Source organism: Fusarium oxysporum, chromosome VIII (assembly GCF_013085055.1).
Source record: "Fusarium oxysporum Fo47 chromosome VIII, complete sequence".
Classification (NCBI taxonomy): domain Eukaryota; kingdom Fungi; phylum Ascomycota; class Sordariomycetes; order Hypocreales; family Nectriaceae; genus Fusarium; species Fusarium oxysporum.
The window spans coordinates 2942118-2966016 of NC_072847.1; the positions used below are offsets into that span (position 1 = coordinate 2942118).

General features: G+C 50.7%; 9 protein-coding genes across 9 annotated transcripts; 5 read left to right on the forward strand and 4 right to left on the reverse strand.

Moving 5' to 3' along the window:
• Positions 1–179: 179 nt before the first annotated feature.
• FOBCDRAFT_50181 (uncharacterized protein) lies at positions 180–942 on the reverse strand. Its single transcript, XM_054706569.2, has one exon. The coding sequence runs from the start codon at positions 800–802 to the stop codon at positions 314–316; it is 489 nt and encodes a 162-aa protein (XP_054562544.2). The 5' UTR covers positions 803–942; the 3' UTR covers positions 180–313.
• A 488-nt stretch (positions 943–1430) lies between these two features.
• On the forward strand, positions 1431–2305 carry FOBCDRAFT_230205 (uncharacterized protein). The gene has a single exon (XM_031187817.3). It carries the CDS (start codon positions 1630–1632, stop codon positions 2233–2235), a length of 606 nt encoding a protein of 201 aa, XP_031035082.2. The 5' UTR covers positions 1431–1629; the 3' UTR covers positions 2236–2305.
• Positions 2306–2724: 419 nt separating this feature from the next.
• Positions 2725–3940, reverse strand: FOBCDRAFT_50199 (uncharacterized protein). Its single transcript, XM_031187815.3, has 2 exons — positions 3919–3940; positions 2725–3865 (listed from the first exon to the last, which is right to left on the reverse strand). The coding sequence occupies exons 1-2, from the start codon at positions 3924–3926 to the stop codon at positions 2770–2772; spliced, it is 1104 nt and encodes a 367-aa protein (XP_031035080.2). The 5' UTR covers positions 3927–3940; the 3' UTR covers positions 2725–2769.
• A 180-nt stretch (positions 3941–4120) lies between these two features.
• On the forward strand, positions 4121–6774 carry FOBCDRAFT_230208 (P-loop containing nucleoside triphosphate hydrolase protein). Its single transcript, XM_031187814.3, has 3 exons — positions 4121–4390; positions 4446–6306; positions 6360–6774. Exons 1-3 carry the CDS (start codon positions 4272–4274, stop codon positions 6696–6698), a joined length of 2319 nt encoding a protein of 772 aa, XP_031035079.2. The 5' UTR covers positions 4121–4271; the 3' UTR covers positions 6699–6774.
• A 3020-nt stretch (positions 6775–9794) lies between these two features.
• FOBCDRAFT_230212 (uncharacterized protein) lies at positions 9795–16129 on the forward strand. Its single transcript, XM_054706570.2, has 2 exons — positions 9795–10565; positions 10828–16129. The coding sequence occupies exons 1-2, from the start codon at positions 10045–10047 to the stop codon at positions 15734–15736; spliced, it is 5430 nt and encodes a 1809-aa protein (XP_054562545.2). The 5' UTR covers positions 9795–10044; the 3' UTR covers positions 15737–16129.
• Positions 16130–16433: 304 nt separating this feature from the next.
• FOBCDRAFT_188440 (ribosomal protein S2, flavodoxin-like domain-containing protein) lies at positions 16434–18317 on the reverse strand. Its single transcript, XM_031187811.3, has 3 exons — positions 17836–18317; positions 17211–17659; positions 16434–17161 (listed from the first exon to the last, which is right to left on the reverse strand). Exons 1-3 carry the CDS (start codon positions 18003–18005, stop codon positions 16899–16901), a joined length of 882 nt encoding a protein of 293 aa, XP_031035076.1. The 5' UTR covers positions 18006–18317; the 3' UTR covers positions 16434–16898.
• FOBCDRAFT_230215 (mitochondrial 37S ribosomal protein MRPS28) lies at positions 18318–19416 on the forward strand. Its single transcript, XM_031187810.3, has 2 exons — positions 18318–18421; positions 18472–19416. Exons 1-2 carry the CDS (start codon positions 18376–18378, stop codon positions 19380–19382), a joined length of 957 nt encoding a protein of 318 aa, XP_031035075.2. The 5' UTR covers positions 18318–18375; the 3' UTR covers positions 19383–19416.
• On the reverse strand, positions 19417–21012 carry FOBCDRAFT_230216 (V0 complex, c/d subunit of ATPase). Its single transcript, XM_031187809.3, has 4 exons — positions 20827–21012; positions 20674–20762; positions 19734–20623; positions 19417–19685 (listed from the first exon to the last, which is right to left on the reverse strand). Exons 1-4 carry the CDS (start codon positions 20856–20858, stop codon positions 19602–19604), a joined length of 1095 nt encoding a protein of 364 aa, XP_031035074.2. The 5' UTR covers positions 20859–21012; the 3' UTR covers positions 19417–19601.
• Positions 21013–21163: 151 nt separating this feature from the next.
• Positions 21164–23804, forward strand: FOBCDRAFT_322349 (RNA-processing protein NOP58). Its single transcript, XM_031187808.3, has 3 exons — positions 21164–21359; positions 21452–21541; positions 21678–23804. Exons 1-3 carry the CDS (start codon positions 21325–21327, stop codon positions 23332–23334), a joined length of 1782 nt encoding a protein of 593 aa, XP_031035073.1. The 5' UTR covers positions 21164–21324; the 3' UTR covers positions 23335–23804.
• The last annotated feature ends 95 nt before the right edge of the window (positions 23805–23899 follow it).

Consider the following 23899-nt stretch of genomic DNA (forward strand, 5'->3'; position numbering starts at 1 on the left):
CGCCCCTCCAGACCATCGATGAGCCAGTCTGAGTAAGGACAAGCATGTGATATGAGGCATATTGGCGTAGTGAGTTGAAGTCCCGTCGTAATGGTACTCGGAGGTTGTTAGACCCCTGTTCGTATATCACATGATGTACCACGTGACACGATATTTGATATCAAAATCTGCCTCTGGTTGAATGTGAGCCACGGCATCGTAGTACGGCGTCAAGCGCTTCCCGAGGTAGTCCATGCTAATGAGGTTTGCATCTTAACAACGTTCAGTTCGTATAATCCATGTGCATTAGCAGTTGTCCGTCGATGTCGATGCTTCAAGCAGGAGCATCACCCGTCGTCGCAGCGTTCCCAGCATTTCGAGTGATCCACGTTCCTCTTGTCGTCAAGCCCCGGGCCTTCTCGATCTTTTCCCAGGGGTTCTCGTTAGACAGGCGGTCGTAGTAACCAGTGAACTTATTACCCCTGGCCCCATGTGCGCCTGAGTGCTGGCCTTGAGGCGTGGCTTGCGCCGGAGCAGGTCTCTGGGGTAGGCTAGCCGGGCGCGCTTGCGCTGGCACTTTCTGTTCTGGGTTGGCATTTCCTTCGTTGTCGTCGTCCAGCGAAATCTCATCCTTGTTTGAGCCGGTTCCCAAAGCCGTGGAGTTTGCGCCGGTTGCCGATGACTTGGACGGCAGTAGAGCGTCTACATTTGGATTGTAGCGACGGCGCTTGGAAGGTGGTGATGCAGCGCCGAAGGATGAGAAGCCCATCTGAGCCATGAGGTCGTCATCAGAGACTTCCACGTCGTTTTCTGTGGCGTCCATCTTGAAAGTGTGAAAAGGAACGTGTTTGAGTGTGATTCACTTGAATAGTAAGGCAGACAGCAGTAAGCGTCCCCTTGAGTGAGTGAAATGAGGAGATTAATGAGTGAAGTGAGTCAAGTGAGACGGTGGAAAGAATGAGGTGTGTCTGGTGCAAATGGAATCTGGGGTTGAGGCTGATTGTGGAGTTGTGGCTGTTGGGCAGCTATTGTGGCTTGACTCTTGCGCCTGTCCGTTCGTCTGGGCATCCAACGGCATTTACAAACAACAAGGATTAGAAAATATGTAAGAACAAAATTATGATCATGGCATAAGCCGTGGCTCCTGGTTTTACGTATGAAATCAAAATTATTGATACAGATATACCAGACTATGACGCAATACCTTTCATGCCTTGAAGCTGGACAGTATCGCAACCAATGTTTTGAGAGAGAAACGAAATATCAGTGACATCAGACTGATGATCAAAGGGCCCCGACGAGACTTAATTAGAAACAAATAGGCTAGGATAAGTTATGCAGTCGGAAGATTTAACGAAGGTCGACGAATGACGATGGATTTTCCCTGGTGTTTGTGTAACAGATCTGCGGCCACCCGAAGCCTGGCGTGTTTCATTTCTTGCTTGTGAAGAAATTAGGTACCAAGCAGGCCATCTCATTATCAATCAACCTTGCAATTTTTTTCATGTGAATCCATCTGTTCTTCTCACGAAAGTAGTCTAATATACTGATCCTTACCTAGTTTCATCCCATCTAAACTAACATTTTCGTTGCTTCTTTTTGCCAACTGGAACACACGTCATTGAATCTACACCACTACACAACAGCATCATGGCCGATCCAAAGCCCATCAAGCTCAATCCCCCTACCAAATATGCACCATCTACCAAAAACTCACCTCCCGTGGACCCTCCAACGCTTGACTGGATCACCACAACATGGAGCGTCACGCACTCGACGCTGAGCATGTGGCGCGATGCCCGCAACGTCCGCATCACATACAAACTCCTCCCCGGAACCGCAGATGGTCGACCCCGTATCGACGACCTCGTCGAGTACGAGCCGCTCTCCAAGGACGGAACGCTCAAGACAGTCCAGGGCATCGACACACAAGCTTCGTCTATCGGATGGGACTGGCGAGGTAAAGGATGGCTTGTCTTTGTCAACACGCACTGGGAGCTACTGGGTTGGGGCGAGGCAGTCACTTCAGAGGGCGTTAAGGAGAGATGGGCTGTTACGTGGTTTGCCCCTACGGTGTTTACGAAGGAGGGTGTTGATATCTACTGTGATCGTAAGGAGGGGCTGAGTGAGGAGACGTATGTGAGGATTAGAGAGGCGTTGAAAGGATTGGAGACGAAGAAGGTGGCTGAGATGGTTGAGGCTCACATGCAGCCTGTTGAGATCAGGTTGCCGTGGGTAGAGGGAAGCAATGAGTAGGCAACGTGTTTGGACGAGCTTCTTAGTTTGACTTTTTAGTATTTGATGTAATATACCCCATCGCCTGAAATAGAGATGCTGCCTAATGGACATGTGCAGATCACATAATTACACGATCTTTCCAACATCATGTGAACTCTACGAACTTTGTCTTCAAAGCTCTCAACTCAATCATCGAGATAGGCAACAGTGAGAACAGGAGTGTTTCCCAATTGAGCTGGTATGTGTTCTTACTGAGGTGCTGTGCAGGCTTCTTTCACGCCATAGCCTCACATTGAGCTGAACCCTTTCATCAAACGATCTGGTCACTACCTCTGGAGCTCCAATACACTATCGACAACAAATCATCATCATAAACATGGCGCCTCGGTCCTAGTCACGATGTCAAGTAAGACTCATGACGTGCGTCAAAGGGCACAGAGCCTTCGAGTGAGAGTTAGTATCTCCCTAACCAGCATGTAGTCAAACCTAATACGAACATGTCGAAGGGTACAAGTCGTGAAAGTCATTGAAAGGGTATCTTATGCTAAGCTATTAGTTTTTCGAATGGTGTCGTCGTCGTTCATGACCAACCCTCTCTGAAGATCGCGAGTCTCTCTTATGAGGCTCGTCATCTCCCCGATGTCTCTCTTTTCGTTGTTCACTCTCCTCGTAGCGCTTTCTCTCGTGCCGTGACCCTTCTCTATCGTGACGCTCATGTCTTCGACTTCGTGAATCCGCATGACCACTATGGCTATGTCTTCCTTCTCTTGATCTGTGTCTCCGCTCATGACGACTGGGAGACCTTTCCTCACCACGTTCGCGACTCCTATGTCGCTCTCTACTCCTATCCCTTTCATGTTGCCTTCTACGCCGTTTCTCACGATGTCGTTCATCGCGGCGCATCTGCTTCAACTCTTCTTCTCTTTCTTCCTGGAAACGCTTCCTCTCCTGTTTGATCTCTCGAACCTTGGAGGCTCCCTTTTTCATCATAGCGAGAGGATCGTTAGATACTATGCGCTTGGCATCTCGTTCTTTGCGATTAGGGTCCTGGTTTCCCCATACGTCTTTTGACGAGGCATCAGGGGCTGCAGCGTCAGACTGAGAGTACCATGGTTTAAGAACGCCATCCTTTCCCGTAGCATTCGAGAAGCGCATTGTGTACTGGTCCTCGTAGCTCTGCTTTTTCTTCTTGGCTTCCCTCTCAGCCTCCTCATTCTTCTCAGCATGAGTTCTTGACTTCTCATCGCCCAGAAGATCAATATGTCCATTATGATCCACGATGGGCGCGGAGCTTGTGCTCTTCTTCTCAGACTCTATCCTAACAAGAGCCGAGTTGTCATTCTCCCTTGCTAGCCGCATCTCAAAGTCTGTATCGTCCTCGCCTGGTCGCTTTCGCTTTCGTCGCATACTCGTTCTTTGCGATGCATCGCGATCACGAACAGGAGGCTCCTCGTCTTTTGGTGGTTCATCGTCTTCGATCGGCGGTGGTACTTCACCTCGAAGAATAGCTAAGCGCCGTTGCGCATCTATCTCTTGCATGCGCTGCTCCTCAGCTTCTTCGGCTGCCTTTGCGGCGGCTTCGTCGCGACGGACGCGGGCGATGTTGTCGGCATTGTAAACGTTCCACGACTTCTTCCCTAGTAAGTGTCTATAGAGAGTTAGCTTACGTGTCAAGTAGGTACTTGAGCAATATTTACTTACAGTGGCATTTTGATGATATTAGGAGAATGGAAGTCAAAGGTTTAGACCTCCTTTGAGGACCCTTCCCCAAGTTTAGGTAACTTTAGGTAACTTCCATTAGTGGGGGCCGTGTCGTCACCCGCCTGTGTCAGAGGCTGTGTCACAGGCAGGACCCCGCCATTGAGCTGCGATCGCCACCTAAAACTGTCCTTAGGGGACTCGACTTACTTAAGGTGGATAGCTTCCGCTGCATCGAATGCGTTTTGGGATTGTAACAACACACCTTGCTTACCCAAACTTGTCCCTCCTTTTAACATCGCCACCAACTGTAATCACCTCCCTAACCATTTCACCACTTCGCTCTCCTACTAGCTATGAATCGTCCCTATCGTCCCCATCCAGGGCAGCAGGGGGCTCAGCCTCGGGCAGCGCGACTGCACGTTGAGACAATCGAAGATAAGACTCTAAGGACCAAGTTCGTTTACAACAACAAGTAAGTCCGCTCTTTGCAATAATAACAGCCTGAATAAAGCTAATGACTAGTGAAGATGCGCCGTCTCACCCGAAGACTTCCCTCCCAACCGAGATGGCTCTGATCATCACATCCTCATCCGTGGAGGCCAACCCGTTGGCGAATACGTCGTTACTGCTACGCCTATCCCTGGCTTCCCCAGAGGCGGTATTAGTCTCACAGACGCTCAACGAACATGGGCCGGCATCACCATGAGGGACGAATTCATCGGCGAGATCTACAATCCTTTCAGCGCTCGTTCCGACGCCTACCTTGGCACGGTAGAGCTTTCGATCACATTCAGAACCCAAAACAAGAAGACCGACGTTCCCTACGATGAGGAAGAGCTCTCTAAGCTCTTCATAGACTCCTACCAGAACCAAGTGCTTGCTCCTGGCCAACGCATGCTTATGGACCATCGCAACATTCCTCTTCTCGTCGTCGTCGAGTCCGTGGTTCTCACGGGTTTGGACACGTCTTCAGAAGCGGAACAAAAGAACCAGGACCCCAATGCCAGAGGTATCCTGATTCCCCAAAGCAAGGTGTTCTTCCACGCCAAAACAGGAGATGGCTTCAAACTCAAGCCTTCGGTGAACAAGCCCAACGCCAGCGCCATCTTCGCTCCCAGTTTCAAGTTTGATGATCTTGGAATTGGTGGTTTGGACACTCAGATTTCTACCATTTTCCGTCGTGTGTTTGCGTCTCGTATTTTTCCTCCTGGTATAGTTGCCAAGATGGGTATCGATCACGTCAAGGGACTACTACTTTATGGGCCCCCAGGAACTGGTAAAACACTGATTGCCCGACAATTAGGTAAAACTCTAAATGCCCATCCACCTAAGATTGTCAATGGCCCCGAAGTGCTGAATAAGTTTGTTGGTCAATCCGAGGAGAACATCAGAAAGCTGTTCGCAGATGCAGAGAAAGAGTATAAGGAAAAGGGAGACGAGAGTGGTCTTCACATCATCATCTTTGATGAGCTTGATGCTGTTTGTAAGCAGCGAGGTTCTGGATCTGGTGGCGGCACAGGTGTTGGTGATACTGTTGTCAACCAGCTCCTTGCCAAACTCGATGGTGTGGACAAACTTAACAATATCCTTTTGATCGGCATGACCAATCGAAAGGATATGATCGACGAGGCTTTGCTACGACCCGGACGTCTAGAAGTCCAGCTAGAGATCTCTCTTCCTGATGAAGAGGGTCGATTTGGTATCATCAAGATTCACACCTCCAAATTTGCCAAGAACGACATCTTGGACCACGACGTCGACTTGGCTGAGCTTGCTCGCCTTACCAAGAACTACTCCGGTGCTGAAATTGCTGGTCTGGTCAAGGCAGCAGCAGCCAGTGCATTCTCTCGGCACACTGATGCCAACCAGATCACTGTTACAAAGGATATCGAGCACATGAAAGTCAAGTGGAGCGACTTCTTACTGGCTCTCAGCGAGGTCAGGCCAGCATACGGCGCCTCGGAGGCAGAATTAGAGGCGGCTCTCTCTCAGGATATCATTCATTATTCACCAGACATTCAACGTATCCTGAACGACATGCTTGGTGTTGCGCACATGGTCAAGGAAGACTCTGAAAAACTAACCTCTTCGATCATCTTTCATGGCGCCCAAGGAAGCGGCAAGACAGCCCTAACTGCACACATCGCGAAGCTGTCAGACATCCCATTTATCAGAATGATCACGCCGCAAAAGCTTGCCGGGTACCGTGACGACTTCGCCAAGTCTGAATTTATTCACAAGACCTTCAGCGATGCACAAAAGTCCGCTGTCAGCGTAGTGATCTTGGATAGCATTGAGCAACTGATCGGATGGAACCCTATTGGGCCTCGCTTCTCAATGACAGTCCTCGGTACATTGTCTGCTTTGATTACAAGCCCTCCTATCAACGTAAGTTTTATTCATATGGTAGCAACGTTCACTTTAGCTAACTACTCACGCAGGGGCACCGTCTGCTAGTCTTAGCAACGACCTCTCAACCCAATGTTCTCAAGGAGCTCGATATTGCAAAGGACTTCGAAAAGGACGTGCGCGTGCCTACAGTTTCGAACCTTCGTGAATTGCAAACAGTGCTGCATTCATCTAGCGGCGTCCCGGCCGGAAGCATCGAGCAAGCCCTGGCTCGTATTCATGAGCATGCAGGAGGAGACCATGTTGGCATCGGCATCAAGCCTATCATTGCATTCATTTCAGAGGCTAGGATGAATCAAGACAGTGCTGCCTTTGCGGATAAATTTTCAAACTTGGTGTTGACCAAGATGCAGGGTTCATGGGCTCGGTAGACTAGTGGTCTAAAGAGATAACATAATTAGACTAGATTTAGATAATTTAGTATAACAAAAGCTCAGGTTCTGACTACCTTACATATCTGCGAAGTACTCTTATGTTCGGTAACTTTTAAGATAAGTTTAGTATTAATCAGCCCTAAACTCTGACTATTTGCCATGTGTTTTTGGCATGTTCTTCTCCATGGTTCTCTTTGCATATATACCGTGGCAATGCTGCTATCAGGTTGCTTACTGTCCGTCAACATTCAGTGGTAGGGTTCAGCTATGATCGGTCGTGCTCTGCTGTGTTCCGTTGGCGATCCAAAGTAATAGGGTAGCTCATTGGCGATGTTACATAGGTAGGTAGCCGATCACATGGCCATCGCTTCAAGCGGCTGAAAGGCAATACGTGAGCATGGGAACCTTGAAGCACGCACGCGAGAATGGATACTCGTCCACTTGCCAAGTAACGATAACTATGCCGCATTCCGCAGAAGCAGCATGAACCAGTCGAAAGAAGAAAAAGTGGCTGGGCTCGGGCGGAGCGGTTCATCGGAATCGGCGCGGGCCTTAAGCTACAGTGTACTTACGAACTACTTCCCAGATCTTGACTCGGCCGAGGCAGCGGAGGCGACAAAGAATGTGTCGATAGGTGCTGAAAGAGAGAATTGTATGCGTGGTGTCGGACGGGAACCCCGCGGCAAGGCAAATGGTTGGATATTGAGGCTTTGACTGACTCGTGGTGATGGATATTTAGTGGTTGAAGGGACGGGTACACCGCATGTTTGCTGAGTCAAGAGTGGCCATTGGAGGCTCTTTGTGCTAGTGAGTATGCAGGTATATGGGTTCTTTGATCTGGCGCATATTTATCGTTGATGTTGATGTTGAAAACGATATCGTGACGAATGGCTCTTGAACTGGTGGATGTTGTATTGTAATAAATAGCATCGGCGATTTGCTCTATTCGGCGAACTAGGTAGCCTCATGCGAGGCGATTCATCGTAGCGCTGCATATTTACAGGCCACAACATGCACCTTCTACCGAGATGCGGGTCCTTCAAGTAAGACAAAGGTTGAGTGAGAAGTTGAGTGAGACCTTGATAAGGCTGCAGAATTATCACGTCAACTTCAAGACAATTGATTCTCTGCATCAAAGTCGACATCGACCTGGTTGGAATTTGTACCCTAGACCCTAGACCGAGACCTGAACCTTGACTACCGAGACAGGAAAAGACCCACGGATGCTTCCCCGGGCACCCAAGCAGTTGGTGTCGAATCAGAGCTTAAAGTTCGGCCTAGGCTTTTTGGCTTGGTCTGATTTCCAAGGATCTCATGCCTTGTCATGGATGCATGGCACGTGTAGGGAGGATCAGATCGCGCGCGAGAGAAATGGAATGATTCTCAAATGTTGTCAGTTTCAAGATGGAAGAAAACAGATGAGAGAATAGTGACTGATTGTGATGAAAACACACGGATACTAACGCCAAGAGTAGAAAACGTGATGGGCTCATGCATGATGCATTAGCTGCGCTGCATCCTCGGTCATGGGATTCTCTTTCTGGAACGATTTCGCTCTCAACCCCCGCCTGTAGTCATAGTGCAGTAATTGTCGTACAGTCCCTCAATCAACCAACGTCTGCAAGAAAATCCCCTCGTGGAACGTTCCGATCAGATTGCAAAAACTCTATCAGAATTGATACCCAAGATATCCCCTCTGATCGACAAAACTGGGCATTAACTCTAGAACTCCCACCTTAGCTCCGCCGCCCAACAGAGGAAAATCAGTACGAATATTGACTCGAGTGTGCCGTGGTACGTAGTAGGTACTTTTGGCGGGTTTTCTGGCTGCAACGTAAAAGCATGGCAGAGGTGCAGGTACAGAGTACCTTTGGATATGCAAATGGCTGGGGTTTGCAGGGGATATTTTGTATGCGACGCGGGCCGAGCGGTTGAACCGTTGAGGGATGAACGGCGGGTACTCGATACTTTTGTGTACCGATTGAGGCTTGTGAAGACGAAGCGTGGTAACCAACGCCATGGACATACCCTGCTCTTTGCTTTTTTGCTCAAGTAAGACCTCATCTTGTGACTATTATGATGAGTTACTTGAGAAGAGAGAGAGAGAGATACGAATTGCTGTTCATGACTCCCTGCTTTTGTTTAGCTTGAGGCAAACAGTTCGTGTCAAGTTTAGCTGAAGCTGGAATCGCCAATCAGACTTATGAACTCGACTTTGAAAGACGGGAGAGAGATGGACTAACCCACCAGCAACCCTTCCACTGGGTTCGGCTCTGAGAGGAATACAGCGGTTGAAAGTATCTCTACCTTCAGCTCGACTGTACTCTCACTGAGATTGCAGTACAGCTACAAGATGACCTGAATCAATTACTGCTATTCTTAAGTGCTAGACTAATACAGCCCCACACCCTCTATCCCATCCCATGTGCCAACCCGAGTCCAGGTCCAGCCCGCGCCATTCAAGGCCCATCTCCTGTCCGCACTCTCTCTTTCTGGCCTCTCTGAGAGAGGTTTTTGAGTTTCCCCCAAATTGCCTCTGAGGAAAAGGTCTCTTTTCTTCTTTCTCTCCCCTTCTCTTTGCTTTTTGAACGTGTGTGAGAGAGACAAAAGGGCTTTGACCAGGGTCTATTGTGTTGTATCGTGTGCCCGTCATTTACTAAACAAAGTTACACGTTCTTATTTCGATTCTCTCTCTACAGCCACGACCCCTCTGTCTCTGATTGAGCTGAACTGTCTTGCTCCGACGATCATTGAAATTATCCGGCACTCGAATATCAACGACAACAACAGCAACTCTTCCTTAGAATCGAGTCGAGTCTCTTTTTGCTTTATGGCTTTATCATGTAAGTTTGGTTTTATTGTTACTTTATGACATCAGATCCACCCTTTTCAAGATTGTCTATGTTCGAAACTCGACAAGGTACTCCATGCTTGTCTGTCTCGCCAGGCCTCAGGTTGGTCTGGTTACTGGTAATTAATTACAGTGCACAGCACACTTGGACTAACTAGCATAACATGGCAATCTAATGTTGTTGATGGTGGGATGGCACAAGCCAACTAATTCTCTCTCTTTTCATATCAATCACTTCTCCAGTTCGGACTCGCCGCGTTCCCTTTATTCTCTCTTTCCCTTCCCCATTCATTTCCATCTTGTCTCGATCTCTCTCCACCACGCGCGCCCAGCATAACCCACGATATGCGCGCCGACTTACTCAACCTCTGAAACGCTCGCTGCTAACTCAATGCCTTGATTGCCAGCTCCTCTATCGCTTTGAGCACCGTCAGCTCTGCCCTCTCCTGACGTGACGACAGGCAACGCGCCTGCGAGCGGCCTTGCCGTGCCATGGAGGCCCTGGAGTCTTCGACGTCCGCGGACCCGCTGACACCAGCGTCTGGTCTCAGCGCGCCGCCCCCAGTCCCAGTCCCTATACCATCACCTCCTCCAGCTGCAACTACTGTCAAGGATCCGTTGTCAACCAAATCGAAGGATCAGTCAAGGTCTCGTTCCGGCTCAGGCGCTATCGCTGTCGCAGCCCCCAACGTGACTGCTGCCGTAGCAGCACTCAAGAAAAAGGAAAATACCAGCCCTGGCTTCTCGACGCCCAGTAAGTGGCCTTCTGTTAGGTCCACCAACACCGCGCGCATGCCCACGGCTATTGTTGCGAAACCCTTGGTTCCTCTCTCAGAACGAAGAATACACCAGAAGAAACCCACAACTCGAAGTCTCAAGGACTCAGATTCCAGCCTAGATAATCAGGGCAGTCTGTCCCGATGGGAGATAACTCCAGACGGTGGATCGGCAGGTCGTGAAGGACGTCAATTCACTGTCGCCAACGTCGGGAACAATGGTCGGATATATTTGAGGTAAGTGAAGGATTGATTTATCGCGTGTTTCCATCTAGTGCCTCATTTATCCCTTGGGAAATGTCACTACCAGCCACATCCCCGCTCTCCCTTCACTCTGCGGTCTTGGCTTGCGCTTTGTGGGGAGATGTCTTAGCTGAGCTCTTATTGTGATCCCTTCTACCTGTCGCCTTGGGGATAGCAACGTGGCTGGCACGAAACACGACGCTCGCTCGTATTTTTGACATCTGCGTTCCACAAACGACTGACTCTCATTCTCCAGGCCGACCGTTCGCCCTGCGTACCAGCGAACTCCTCAGCCTCAATTCGTCTTTCCGATTACACCTCCCAGTACCGCAGGCTTGGATGCGATCTCTAGTAAACAACTTCAAGACGAGACGAGTGAACTTCACGTTAGTCAGTGGACACCAACACCGGAACCTTCACCCTATGACGGTAACCGATCATACTTCGATCACGATTCTCAGTATCCGCTCCGGCCCGTGAAACATCGACGCGCCCTCTCCGATAGCACGGTTCACGAGGTGTCCGCTGCGAAAGATTCGGAACCCGGGGCCTTCAAGATCGTCATTTCGAAGCCATTGGAGGAATACCGACCTCGGACTATGGAAGATTTCGATTCGACTTCTGATCCTCTTCTCGACATTACGATACCTTCGTGGCGCATAGGAGTTCCCCGATTCACGGGAAGAGGCACACCAATGATTCGTGGATCCTCGTACGCTCCCACTGAGGAGTTTCGCTCAAGTAGCGCCTCGCTACTGAGCCGACCTCAGGGAGTGCTAAATAGCTCGCATCCTGATATAACATCTTCAAGGAGGCCGAGTTCTATGGCTGTACCGATGTTGCGAATTTCTCGAAATATATCCGCTATGACTCAGACTCCTTCAACTACACAACCTTCTCGAACCATTCGCCCAAGCTATCAATCGAATTCTAAAGTTGAACCCGCCATGTTCGATGATCTCACATTTAAGCCGGCCTGCGATGATCGAACCTTAGTCAAATATTCCGCAGCAACTGGTGCTGTTATAGCTGCCACACCACCGCGTCTCGTTGCCGAAATCACATCACCCAGTTTCCTCGATTACGAACTTATCTCCGACTTCTTCCTGACTTTCCGAGCGTTTCTGGAGCCCGTGGATCTTCTTCGTATGCTTATTGCAAGACTGCGCTGGGCTTTGGCTCGTGATGATGAGACAGGCATGGTTGTTCGCGTTCGCACATTTGTTGCCCTTCGACACTGGATTCTCAACTATTTTATGGACGACTTCGTTGTGGATTATAACCTCCGACAGACTTTCTGCGAACTACTCAACGATTTTGTGGATGAACTTTCGCAATGCAACCGGTCTCGAAAGGTTCAGCTGAAGATTCTTGGAGAGTTAAAGAAGTGTTGGCGAAGGGTTTGCGCACTATACTGGGATGGCCCGAATTTCGACGATACTCTTGATTCCAGCGTTCCTATTACCCCTGGTGGTATTGCTGGACATCGTGATCCCAGTCTGGATCCATCTTTCTGGGACCGCGATGATGGCGAAACACCCCGTATCGAAAGTCTACTACCACTCAGAAGGAGTCCTGCCGAACGAACCAGTTTCATCGCCGATGTTTCTCGAGCTGGCCATGTTGGAGATTCTGTTGTGGTTGAGCACCGTCCTAGCACCCCTGAACGGCAAACCGCGAGGGACTCAGCCGAACAGCAGACATCGCCAATTAGCATGACTAGCATGGATATCATTTCGTGCTCTTTCCCAAGCAAGATCAAACCTGCTCAGCCTCATCAGACGAACCCTCTGGGTGCTCACCCTGTATCGACTTCAGGCTACCATACTGGACCAGTAGCTACGACTCCTCGTGCCCTTGTTGGCAAGCGTGTACGACCCCAAGCTGCTCACAAGCGCAACAACAGTTTGACCGATTCTCTGCGAGAACACAGCACGGATAAACTGTCATTCAAGGATCAAGAGTTCATGATGACAGCCCCATATGGAGGAAGTCTTGTCCGAGGAAATTTGTTACCTCCTGGCCAGGCTTTTGTCGATGTGGAACCGGATGAGTTTTCTACCAGCTTGGTACCTTCGCCCAACCTTCACCCTGAAAGTCGAAGCCTTGTTAAGGAAAGAATACCCGCTGGCGCGATGTCTGGACACGGTATGAAGAAGCTACTGGGAACCGTTCGAAGAGCCTTGAGCACTAGGGGACAAGGCATGTCTCCCACTCAGGGGAGCCTTGTTAGCCTTGGCAACATCGGTCCCCGTGGCGCAGTAACGAATCGCATCCCTGGAACGGCTGTCGTACCTCAGAGCCGCCATAGACCTAATGGTGCTCGCCCTACTGTCAGAATTGACTTGCTCGGTGCTGAGATCGTCGAGGACTTCAAGAAGGCGGTACGAGACGAGGCTGCTGCTGAAGCTGATCGTCGCGGATTGCCACCACCAATGTCTCCTAACCCATCTTTAACTCCTACCGGGGACTTTCACTACTCGGCTGCTCATATGGATACAACCACCTATGATCATATTACACACGAACATAGACACCGACCGGTTAGCGACATGGCTATTACTACAGGCAGCAAATCCATTGTGATTGTGGATGACACAACACCTTTTGACCCATCGCTTCTCCACCGAATTCCTAACAGCAATGCTTCTGTTGAGGCCTTCGCGGATACTTTTAAGTTGACGGGAGGCGATCCAACTCCTCCCTCTACTCCTCCTGCTGGCAATGGCGGAAACACACCTCGACGGTCTTCATACCTCCTCAACCAACATGTTGTTCGGCCATCGTTGGATGAAGATCCTCTGCCACCATTTGTCCCTGACTTCGAGACCCTCGCCCCTGTCACTAGCGCACCCATGTCAGAGGATGGCAGCCGAGTCTCATACTCGACAGCAGCTCGAAGTACTCGCAACCGCCCTCCTGTGTCGTATCAGAACCACCAACGCAACAAATCTGGTAGGACTCATCGGTCTTTGAACTCGATCCTTCGCCGCCGCAGCTCATTCACAAACGGCCTCGCTCGCCGATCCACAGTCCAGAGCTTCGATGCCACAACAGTCTCTGCACAATCGATCGCGGAACCTGAGCCTGAGGAGCCTATGCCACCGCCTCTGCGAATTCTTCGACGACGACCTGGAGGAGACCTGCGAGCTGCCACGAACGTGGGAGAGCTAGACCCTGTTACGTTGAGGAGATCGCAATCTGTGGGATCATTGACAACATATTCCGAGTCTATTCGTGGCTCTTTCATGCAGAGCCCTCGGGTGGCGTCTTTTGGACGTGGTTCTTTCGGCCAAGGCTCAGTCGTCTCCATTGAGTACGTGCAGCCTAGAAGTGAGGCCTTCTCTGTCGGACAACTTGCAGACAAACCGAAGCGAGAGCTTTCACTATTCAGCACTCACTCATCCAAGCCAGCTATGCGCCCCTCGTTCGAAAAAGAGGCACAGAAACTGGCTCAAATCCCGGATGATGATGACGACGGTGGAATCGAGTCTGCTTTAGCCAAGCTTGAGGGCAAGCTCCCCGAGAAGAAGTCACACAAATCGGCTGTCAGCCTTCAAGCTCCCCCTCAGACAATTGGCGAGGTCATGCTCGCTTCAGAGCAGTCGGAAGTGGATCGCAAGAGGAATCACCATGAACAAGAGCTGATGGTCAGGGAGACATTCATGCTGGACCCTGAGGATAGTGAACCAGAGCCTTTGGTTGAGCCGCAAGACCAGAAACTTTCGCCTGAGAGACCTACAACCGAAGCGAGATCATTCTTGACTGGTTCTTCGCGCGAGTCGTACTCTTCTGTCCCCATTCTTGATCGAGACTCGGCAAAGGGTCGTCCTTGGACTAACATGTCCATCCTCGAGGGCTCAGATGAAGAAACAACGCCTCGACCACACAAGACCGTCTTGTATACCGAAGATGGAGGCGACTCGCAGCATGCTTCTTACGACTTTATTGAGAAGACTCGGAGCATTGAAGGCATCAAGCCTGGCAACACTGCTCCGTCAGTGGATGAGGACCAATCTTTCCTTGACGATGACAGCGATCTTTCATCGGAGATGTCTGCAGAAGCCCTCGAATACGACGACTCTGAATACGGCGATGGTATTTTGCCTCGAGTGAAGCTCCCTGCTCATCCCCTTGGCTCGCCCGCTCCACCTCCTAACCGCAAGCCTCCTTCTCCTCCCATGACTTTGGTGCAAGCACTGGAGATGTCTCCTCCTCACTGCTTCACAGTCCCTGAGTTACATGAGGATCAAGTTTGGGGCCAGAAGCCTCTTCCTCCAACTCCAGAGACTACGCCTGCCGCTGCGTACGTTCAGACAGCTGATCAAACATCAGCCGATGCACTTCGTCAAGTTGCTAAGGTGAACTCCTTCGAGAGCAACAAGTATTCTGCTCACTTGCCATTCATCCTGGCCTTTGACTCAGAGATTCTCGCTCAACAGTTCACACTCATCGAAAAGGACGCGCTGAACGAGATTGACTGGAAGGAACTCATTGACATGAACTGGAAGGATGCTGCTCATAGCGACTCTCGCTCGTGGGTTGACTTCCTTCGTAACTCTGACGCCCATGGTGTTGAAGTAGTCATTGCGCGCTTTAACATCATGGTCAAATGGGCCATATCTGAGATTGTCCTGACGCAAGGCCTGGAGGAGAGAGTACGATGCATCACCAAGTACATTCATATCGCTACTCACTGTCGCCGTTACCGCAACTTTGCTACCCTCGCTCAGCTCACCATCGCCCTGTCGAGTAACGAAGTCGCTAGACTCACCAAGACCTGGCAGCATGTCGCTCCTCAAGACCTGAAGACACTGCAAGACCTTGAGAAGCTGGTCACCCCCATGCGCAACTTCTATAACCTACGTGCGGAGATGGAGGTCGGCTCTGACCAAGGCTGCATTCCTTTCGTCGGCATTTATACCCACGATCTGCTTTACAATGCTCAGCGACCATCTGAGATGGCTGGTTCACCTACAACGCCTCCCCTGATCAACTTTGAACGATGTCGCATTGCGGCCTCTGTTGTCAAGACACTGCTTAGGTTGTTGGAGGCTAGCACCCGATACAAGTTCCAGCCCATTGAAGGCATCACTGAACGCTGTCTCTGGATGAGCGCTTTGAGCGACGAGGACATTCGACGTCACTCGGAAATGCTCGAATAAACTCCACAACCATGTGGTTTACCTACCACATTTTCACAATTCATACACATACGGGAACGATAATAACGATTTATGACTCACCGACCCAAACGGCGTTTCATTTCCTATGTTTCAACACCACAAGAAGAGCATAACCAGCATGCCTTCACAGTATACCCATCTCATAACTCGTTCACATACCACCCCACCAGGAGTTTCTCTTTTCTCCCAAGACATACAACATAATCATCATTACAATCAACAGCATCTGGGACGCAAAGCAAGGAGTTGGGCAGGCTTTTTTTTTGTGTATTTCGCACGACTCATCTATGGGGGTTTCTCTTATCCTGGTTTTTGATCATACCCGCACTGCGCAAGCGTCATATTGCGTCTTGTTCCTTTTTTTGGTTTCTCAGTTAATAGAACGGCCAATTTTGGATTCACTTTAATTAGTGTTAACGATAGGTGGGGATAAGGGGAGTTAGTTGTTGATATATCATAGATTAGGATGAGTAGATGTAGTGAGGATTGACAATTGATACCATGTTTACGATGAGTTGGTCCTGTGTTTTGTGAGCTCTTATGCTGTTAACTACGTGATAGATGATTCACATCCTTGATGACGCTGGTTCAAGTACTGATCATCACCAACTTGGTCTACAGAAGTTTTACCAGTAAACACAAGACTTCACAGGCATATTTACTGCACTTAATCATGTCATGGGCAAACCCAGGTCAGACGACTCATATTTTGACTTTTCTCGCATCAATACAAATTCCTTAGAAACGAGGCGGGATAACGATCAAGTCCATCCCCTCAGCAGCGCAGGGCTTTCCCTCTCCATCCCAAAACAAGGAGGAGAGTATCTTTCCCTCATTAGCACCGCCGAGTTGAAAACCTCAATTCCCACGGATGTTAATTCGTAAGATAGTCAGCAAGAAGAATTGTGTTATCGAAAGGGGGGGAAGGAAAAGGTTAACGTTGTCGAATAGTTTGATTGAACCACAACACACATCCACACGCTTTTCTGCTCTCTCTCTCGTCGTAAAACCGTTCCAAAAGTGTTCAAATTCAATCTCTGTTTTGAATTTGTTTTGGTATCCTCTTTTTTGAATTCTTGTTTTACCAGTCAATGGCGGGCTCTTGGTGTCCCTGGCCATCACCCTCCTGGGCCTCAGTACCCTACCACTGAGACTCCTTGGGGGCCTCGGCGGAAGCAGCCCACTCGGTGTTGGCGGGGGCAGCACCCCACTCCTCACCGGCAGCACCGTCCCAGCCGGGGGCAGCGGCACCGGTGGCACCAGCGAAGCCAGCGGCGGGAGTCTCCCAGTCAGCACCAGCGGAGTTCTGGAAGCCGGACTCGATAGCAGCGGGACCCTCCTCGTCAGCGCCGGGGAGCTTCTCCTCCTCAACCTTGTCCTCAGCCTCAGCCTCGGGGTCACGGTCTGCGAGTTGTTAGTATGTATTGCTGGTGTTAGTTGATGGGAAACATACAGAAGTAAAGATCGACCATGACGTCCCAGGGGGTCTCGCGGTTGTAGATGGTACCACGGAGACGGAGGACCTCACGGGCGAGCATCCACCAGACGGCACCAATGGCGTGGCGACCCTTGTTGTTGGTGGGGATGGCAACGTCAACGTACTCGGTGGGAGAGTCAGTGTCGGCGAGGGCAATGACGGGGATGTTGACGTAGGAAGCCTCCTTGATGGCCTGGGCGTCGGTGCGGGGGTCGGTGACGATGATCAGACGGGGCTCCTTGAAAGATCGGGTGATGTAGTTGGTGAAAGAACCGGGGGTGAAGCGACCAGCGATGGCGGTGGCACCAGTGTGGGCGGCGAACTTGAGGACGGCACGCTGACCGTAGGGACGGGCAGAGATGACACAGATATCGGCGGGGTTGTCGACGGCAGCGATGATACGGGCAGCCAGAACGATCTTCTCCCTGTAAGATGCGCTATTAGCAATTGTGCGCGAAAACATTTGGTGTTTTGGTTTCAAGATTGTCTGCCCCTCCTCCGAATAGCTTCATTTTTTCGCAATTCGAACATGCGCTTTCAACCATCCCTCTGAACAATCTTGAAGCCCAAAAATTCCACCAAAATTCCAATTCAAACATACCAGGTCTTGCCAACGTTAATGACGTTGACACCATCGGCACGGGTCTTCCAGAGGTAGTTCTCCATGTGAACCTGGAGGTTCTTGGAGCCGAGGTGGCACTGAGCAGCCAGGAGGGTCTCAATGTCCTGGCTGGTAGCGTTGAAGAGGGCGGGCAGGTTGGAGGGAGCCATCTTGACGGATTATCTTCTCTTGTCTTGGGTGACGAAAAGGAAGGATGGCTTGGAAGGTGACGGCGAAGAGGATTGTGGTGTTGCGTGCAAAGAATCGCAAATCGAGAAGTTCGCGACGGAATTTTGAGACCACCAAAATGTGTGTGGTGGGAAGCCCTGATGGCCCTGAATCCGCTAGGCTAAACATGGGCTAGCTCAGCGATAAGAGTTCAAGGTGCAGTATCTCCACGTGATAGCAACGCTAAGCCGTTTTGGTACTCAGCGGGCTTCTGGTACGGCATTGGCAGGGTGGGCTAAGGAAAATTTGGGGCGGGCTTTGGACGACAATCCATCAGTCTCTGTATCAAAGCAGTAGGTTCATGCTTCAATCATGCCCCCTAGAATACCGGCGCTGCCGCGCTTCGGCACATTGAACCGTATGTATTTATATTGCCATTAGATTCTTCAATGCTAATCAATTGTTCAGTCTGCCTCCGACCCGCCGCAAAGCCCGCTACCCCGAACTTTCTCCCCATCGTCCAAACGGCCAACTTGTCCCAGCGTGAGAAGAAGCGCAAGGCGAAACAGGATCCCTACCGATGGGCTCAGGCTCAACAGCGAAAGGCTGCCAATGTGCAACGGCGTGAGGAGCTCGCCCGTGAGAGGGATGAGGCGTGGGGTGATCCTGTCAAGGGAAAGACAACTCCCTTTATAGAGTCTCTTGAATCGGCTGGCCAAGAGGCTACATCCCGTGTTCCTGTGGATGGAAGTGGAAACCCGCTCGCCGAAGCACATGAGCTACCGACATCTCCGGAACTACGAAACTACTTCCTTACCGACTCAGAACTCACTGAGGCTGTCAAGCACGCATATACCCTTACCAAGCCCATGATCGGCGTGGTCGAGTCACAGATGGAACCCGGAAGGGGAGAGGATAAGACGAAGCAACACGAGCAGCGCCACCAGAAGGCTATTGAGGCTCTGCGCCGTATCACATCGCTCAGTAACAGCAGCGCAAAGGACCGCTTCCACGCCAACGTGAGACGAATCGTTGAAGAATTTGGTCGTCACAATACAGACCTGGTTCTGCAGGGCAAGCCAAAGTCAATTCATCCCAACAAAGTGGACATGCCACCCCGAAGCGGTCCTGATACAGGCAGCTCCGAGGTCCAGATTGCTATCTTAACAACCAAGATCAACAACCTCTCTCAGGCTCTGCAGATCAACAGAGGATACAAGGATAAGCACAACAAGCGAAACTTGAGATTATTGCTGCACCGAAGGCAAAAGCTGATGAAGTACATGGACCGCAAGGAGAGGGGAAGTGAGCGATGGACTCACATGGTTGAGAAGCTGGGTCTTACACCTGCGACATGGAAGGACCAGATCTCGCTGTAAGACAGGGCGGGAGCTGAGATGATTTTGTAGAATAACTTGTTTCTCTCTATGTACAATACAAGCCACCTGAAAGATGGAGCGACGATGCCGCCTTTTGCATCTACCTATCTGCCCTTTGCGCCAGTGTGGGAACTAATCCGTGCCATTACGAGCTCAGTTGCTGCTATACTACACAAAATCCTGCTAAAAATGAAAACGATGCCAATACTCATACTCGATTTAAAAGACGCTGATGTAGTTGCCGATGCGCTCCTTCTGGTTCTGAGCTATGCATTCGGCAATCCAGGTAATGTTGCGGATTTCCTGTGATTTGTTAGTCTGATGAGAGGTACTCATGTTGGATTTACTAACCTGTTCTCGGAGCTTTACCCAAGCGTAGACAATGGCGTGAGTGAACTGCCTGGTGAAAGCCTTCTTGGAAATCTCCATCTCCTTCTGGTAAAACATATCCTCCAGGGTCTTGGTCTCACCAGCGCCGCCACCCATGTTTCCAGGCCCTGAGGGGCCGCCGCCGACTGAGATGGCGTCAAAGAAAGACTTGTAGTCATGAACACCATCAACTGCCAGACGAACACCCTCAGGGTCCTCAGCTCGGGAGAGCATGAGAGTTCCTTCAGGGTAAAGCTTGCCAAAGTTGGGGTAGAGCTTGTTACGGTCTTGCTTGGAAAGGTCTGTGCCGAAAGAGTTGAGTGTGATGTTGATGGCTCGGCGGTCAGCCTCGAACTCGAGAATCTCAGACATGACCTCAGCAGTGGGTGAACCAGCCATCTCAGGGTGAGTGTTGACAAAGTTGTAAAAGTCCTCAAGGTAGTTCTTGTAGAGTGTGTTTCGCACAATCTCAATGTTCAACTCGTCGAGATCCTGGTGGCTAAGACTGCCCTTGAAGTATGGGGCAAGAGGGGTCTCGATAAGCACACTGTTGTAAAGTTCCTCGATGTTTGTAGCAACGCAGAGAACTGGCATAGTCTCGAACCATCCCAGAGGATGGCATCGCTCAAGAAGCTCACGGGTATCCCGCTCATGAAGGGTTCCTGTGATGAGAAGGGCGACGTTGTCGATCATGTAGCCGTAGGTGACGTAGTCCATAAAGGTAGCAAGGGAGCCGACAGCTTGAGCGCGCACATATCGGAACTCTGAGATGAGCTTGTCGGTGGTCTTGGCTGCGAGAGCTGAAGTCGAGGGGTTAGGTGGTAGGGAAGCGAGGAAATCGCCATATGAAGGGCCAAGCTGAAGCTTGAGATCTTGTAGTCGTTAGTATACTGGAGTTGGCGATGAAGTCATCGTCGCGTACCATCAATCGTCTCGCATTGAGTCAAGTTGTTGTAGGCAGCGCCTGTGAGAAGACCGTTGCGGTAGCCTCGGACAATTCCTTCGACGTAGCTGTTCCTTATGATTAGTCTCCAGAACCACTCGTATGAAGCTCCGTCTTCAAGCTAATACGCACCCGCCGTTGACGTTGTAGAGAAGACCCTCCATCTTGATTCTCGTTCGTGGTAGTTCGGTCGGCCTTGATCTATCGTATTTCAGGTCTTGAGGGCAATAGGGCGTCTTCGTGGCCAAGGCGATGAATCAACTGGATTGTTTAAATTGGCCGCCTAACAAACCTCAGCCTGCGACGCAAGCTTGCCCAGACATCCTGTCGCGAGCGTCGACACGTGAGTGGCCAGGAGTCCGTGGCTGGGGGTACGTACCTGATGCAGAAACCGGAACTAGGTAGCTCCGGCAGCCGAAGAACCTGCATCACACTTTCCGCGCCAGAACCAAGACCAAAAAAATTGAGTGGAACCTTCCCAAGCTTCATCTGAAATTTTTCCATCGCCAGCCCACCCTCGATCTTTCCTTTCGCAGCCGCGCACAACGAACCGGACTGTGCCTCGCGAGGAAGCCACGACGCCAATCGAATAGAGCGAGACCAGAAGGAAGGAACCAAAACTAATTCACAATGTCGCTCTTTGTGCTTGCCGAGACGCCGGCAGGGTAAGTCGCGACTCTCGATCTTGATCTCGACCATCAATTCATGATGGCGAGGCAGGTAAAGGTCTACCAAGGCATGGGCTAACAATTGGCAGCTATGGCCTGTTCAAGGCTACTGATAAGAAGATGCTCAAGAACGAGGAACTCGCTGCTGAGCTTGGACGACCTGAGAAGGTCGTTGAGATGTAAGTTTTTTGAACATTTTTTATTTGCGAAAACCTATGCCATTGAGCACCCGAAAATGTCTTCAATGGCAGAGTGGACCATCGCCAAATGGCGAAATACCATCAAGAGTTTAGCTGACATCTTTCCCCTTAATAGGCTCAAGCTCAAGAAGTTTGTCAAGTTCGACAGCGCCGCTACCGCTCTCGAAGAAGCTGCGTCTCTCAAGGAGGGCAAGGTCCCTGAGCTTCTCACCCAACTCCTCGACGACCTGAAGTCCGAGAAGAAGGCTTCGCTCGCCGTCGCCGATATGAAGCTGGGCACTGCCATCTCTAACATGCCCTCGCTCAACATTTCTCCTGTTTCTGGCTCCAACACTATGGACCTCTTCCGTGGCATTCGAGGTGGATTGCCCAACCTTATCCCTGGTCTGCTCGAGGAGAACTTTGACCGCATGGCCCTGGGTCTTTCTCACTCCATGTCGCGTCACAAGCTCAAGTTCTCTGCCGATAAGGTCGACTCCATGATCATCCAGGCTATTAAGCTTCTCGACGACCTCGACAAGGAGCTCAACGTCTACGCTATGCGAACCAAGGAGTGGTACGGATGGCACTTCCCTGAGATGGCCAAGATTCTCAACGACAACTTGGCTTACGCTCGCGTCATTCTTGCTGTTGGCATGCGCACCAACATTGCCGATAGCGACCTCTCTGAGATTCTTCCCGAGGAGATTGAGACTTCCATCAAGGCTGCCGCCGAGATCAGCATGGGTACCGAGATCACCGATGAGGATCTTGACAACATTAAGCTCCTGGCTGACCAGGTCATTGTCTACTCCAACTACCGAACACAGCTGTCCTCGTACCTCGAGAGCCGCATGCGCGCTATCGCTCCCAACCTGACTGCTCTCGTTGGCTACCTCGTCGGTGCACGTCTCATTGCCCACGCTGGCTCTCTCATCAGCTTGGCCAAGTCTCCTGGTTCCACCATCCAGATTCTCGGTGCCGAGAAGGCCCTCTTCCGCGCTCTCAAGACTAAGCACGATACACCTAAGTACGGTCTCATCTACCACTCTTCACTCATCGGTCAGGCGACCGGCCGAAACAAGGGTAAGATCGCTCGTATGCTGTCTGCCAAGGCTGCTCTAGGTCTCCGTGTCGATGCCCTAGGTGATGCCGAAGACGACGCTGATGAGGAGGAGCGCGCTATCCTTGGTCTCAGCAACCGCATCAAGCTTGAGAACCACCTCCGCAAGCTCGAGGGCAAGCCTCTTCTACCCAAGGGCGCCAACGTCACCCCCTCTGGTGAGATTGTTGGTGCTGGTCAGTTCACTCTCAAGGAGACCCGCCGATACAACGGTGACGCCGATGGTGTTGCTGATGATGAGGAGACCAACGAAGCTACCCCCGCAAAGAAGCTCAAGAAGGCCAAGAAGCTCATCGAGGAGGTTGACGAGGAGATGAAGGATGCTGAGGATGACAGCGACGACGAGGCTGCCACTCCTGGCAAGCCCAAGAAGCTCTCCGAGGCCGATTACGAGCGCCTTGCCGAGGAGGCCGGTATCTCAGTCAAGAAGTTCAAGCGCAAGTACGAGCGAGGTGACGTTGAGCTGAACGCCGATGGCACACCCAAGGTCATCAGCAAGAAGGAACTCAAGAAGCTGCGAAAGGCCGAGGAGAAGGCCACACCTTCCAAGTCGCAACCCGCCGCCGAAGAGACTGATGGCAAGAAGAAGCGCAAGCACGACGACTCAGAAGACGAGGAGCCCAAGAAGGAGAAGAAGCAGAAGAAGAAGAAGCGACACTCTGAGGCTTAGAGGCCCTCAAGTAAACGTCCACGGCGCAAGTCGTGACGATGCTGAATCAGACACAATTGTAGGACTTTGAGGTTAACCAATCTCATCCTACCTGCTTTACTCGTACTCGTCTAAACACTGACGACGAACCCGCTCCAAAACGAAAGATCATATTTCAAGTCAACCCAACAACAGACTATTGGACGGTTCCCGATGTGTAGATATATGATACCTGAGAGACTCCTGGCATGGCATCTTCTGCCCGCACCTTGTTTCCTGGCTGGCTGGCGTTTGGGTGGAGGGCATATTGGCGTGATTTGGTTTTATCCCTTTTTCGTATTTTCAACTTGACCCTCTGTCCCCTCCCCGTCCCCTGGGTGGATGCGCGGTGACTTCTGGAGAGGAATTACTATGCTTTGATGTATCATTACGGGAGGGTGAACAGAGGGATATAGAAGAGAAAATTGTCAAGTTTAAAAGTTAATCCTCAAGTTTGGCCTGCCCTGGATATTGTGATTGCTAAATGAGTTGAAATCGTGATCATGAATCGTCGAGCAACGTGATATCTAGTCCATTTTCTATATAT

Bases quoted from the DNA above. Each gene is read 5' to 3' on its own strand.
- FOBCDRAFT_188440 (XM_031187811.3), bottom strand. From the start codon at position 18,005: ATGGCTCCCTCCAACCTGCCCGCCCTCTTCAACGCTACCAGCCAGGAC. The intron at 17,660-17,835 runs GTATGTTTGAAT...CGCATCTTACAG, and splicing joins ATTAACGTTGGCAAGACCTG to GGAGAAGATCGTTCTGGCTG. The intron at 17,162-17,210 runs GTATGTTTCCCA...AACAACTCGCAG, and splicing joins CATGGTCGATCTTTACTTCT to ACCGTGACCCCGAGGCTGAG.
- FOBCDRAFT_322349 (XM_031187808.3), top strand. From the start codon at position 21,325: ATGTCGCTCTTTGTGCTTGCCGAGACGCCGGCAGG. The intron at 21,360-21,451 runs GTAAGTCGCGAC...AACAATTGGCAG, and splicing joins CTTGCCGAGACGCCGGCAGG to CTATGGCCTGTTCAAGGCTA. The intron at 21,542-21,677 runs GTAAGTTTTTTG...TCCCCTTAATAG, and splicing joins CCTGAGAAGGTCGTTGAGAT to GCTCAAGCTCAAGAAGTTTG.
- FOBCDRAFT_230216 (XM_031187809.3), bottom strand. From the start codon at position 20,858: ATGGAGGGTCTTCTCTACAACGTCAACGGCGG. The intron at 20,763-20,826 runs GTGCGTATTAGC...CATAAGGAACAG, and splicing joins CTCTACAACGTCAACGGCGG to CTACGTCGAAGGAATTGTCC. The intron at 19,686-19,733 runs GTTAGTAAATCC...AACAAATCACAG, and splicing joins GGGTAAAGCTCCGAGAACAG to GAAATCCGCAACATTACCTG.
- FOBCDRAFT_230215 (XM_031187810.3), top strand. From the start codon at position 18,376: ATGCCCCCTAGAATACCGGCGCTGCCGCGCTTCGGCACATTGAACC. The intron at 18,422-18,471 runs GTATGTATTTAT...TCAATTGTTCAG, and splicing joins GCGCTTCGGCACATTGAACC to TCTGCCTCCGACCCGCCGCA.
- FOBCDRAFT_230212 (XM_054706570.2), top strand. From the start codon at position 10,045: ATGGAGGCCCTGGAGTCTTCGACGTCCGCGGACCCGCTGACACCAGCG. The intron at 10,566-10,827 runs GTAAGTGAAGGA...CTCATTCTCCAG, and splicing joins AATGGTCGGATATATTTGAG to GCCGACCGTTCGCCCTGCGT.
- FOBCDRAFT_50181 (XM_054706569.2), bottom strand. From the start codon at position 802: ATGGACGCCACAGAAAACGACGTGGAAGTCTCTGATGACGACCTCATG.
- FOBCDRAFT_230208 (XM_031187814.3), top strand. From the start codon at position 4,272: ATGAATCGTCCCTATCGTCCCCATCCAGGGCAGCAGGGGGCTCAGCCT. The intron at 4,391-4,445 runs GTAAGTCCGCTC...TGACTAGTGAAG, and splicing joins AAGTTCGTTTACAACAACAA to ATGCGCCGTCTCACCCGAAG. The intron at 6,307-6,359 runs GTAAGTTTTATT...CTACTCACGCAG, and splicing joins TTACAAGCCCTCCTATCAAC to GGGCACCGTCTGCTAGTCTT.
- FOBCDRAFT_230205 (XM_031187817.3), top strand. From the start codon at position 1,630: ATGGCCGATCCAAAGCCCATCAAGCTCAATCCCCCTACCAAATATGCA.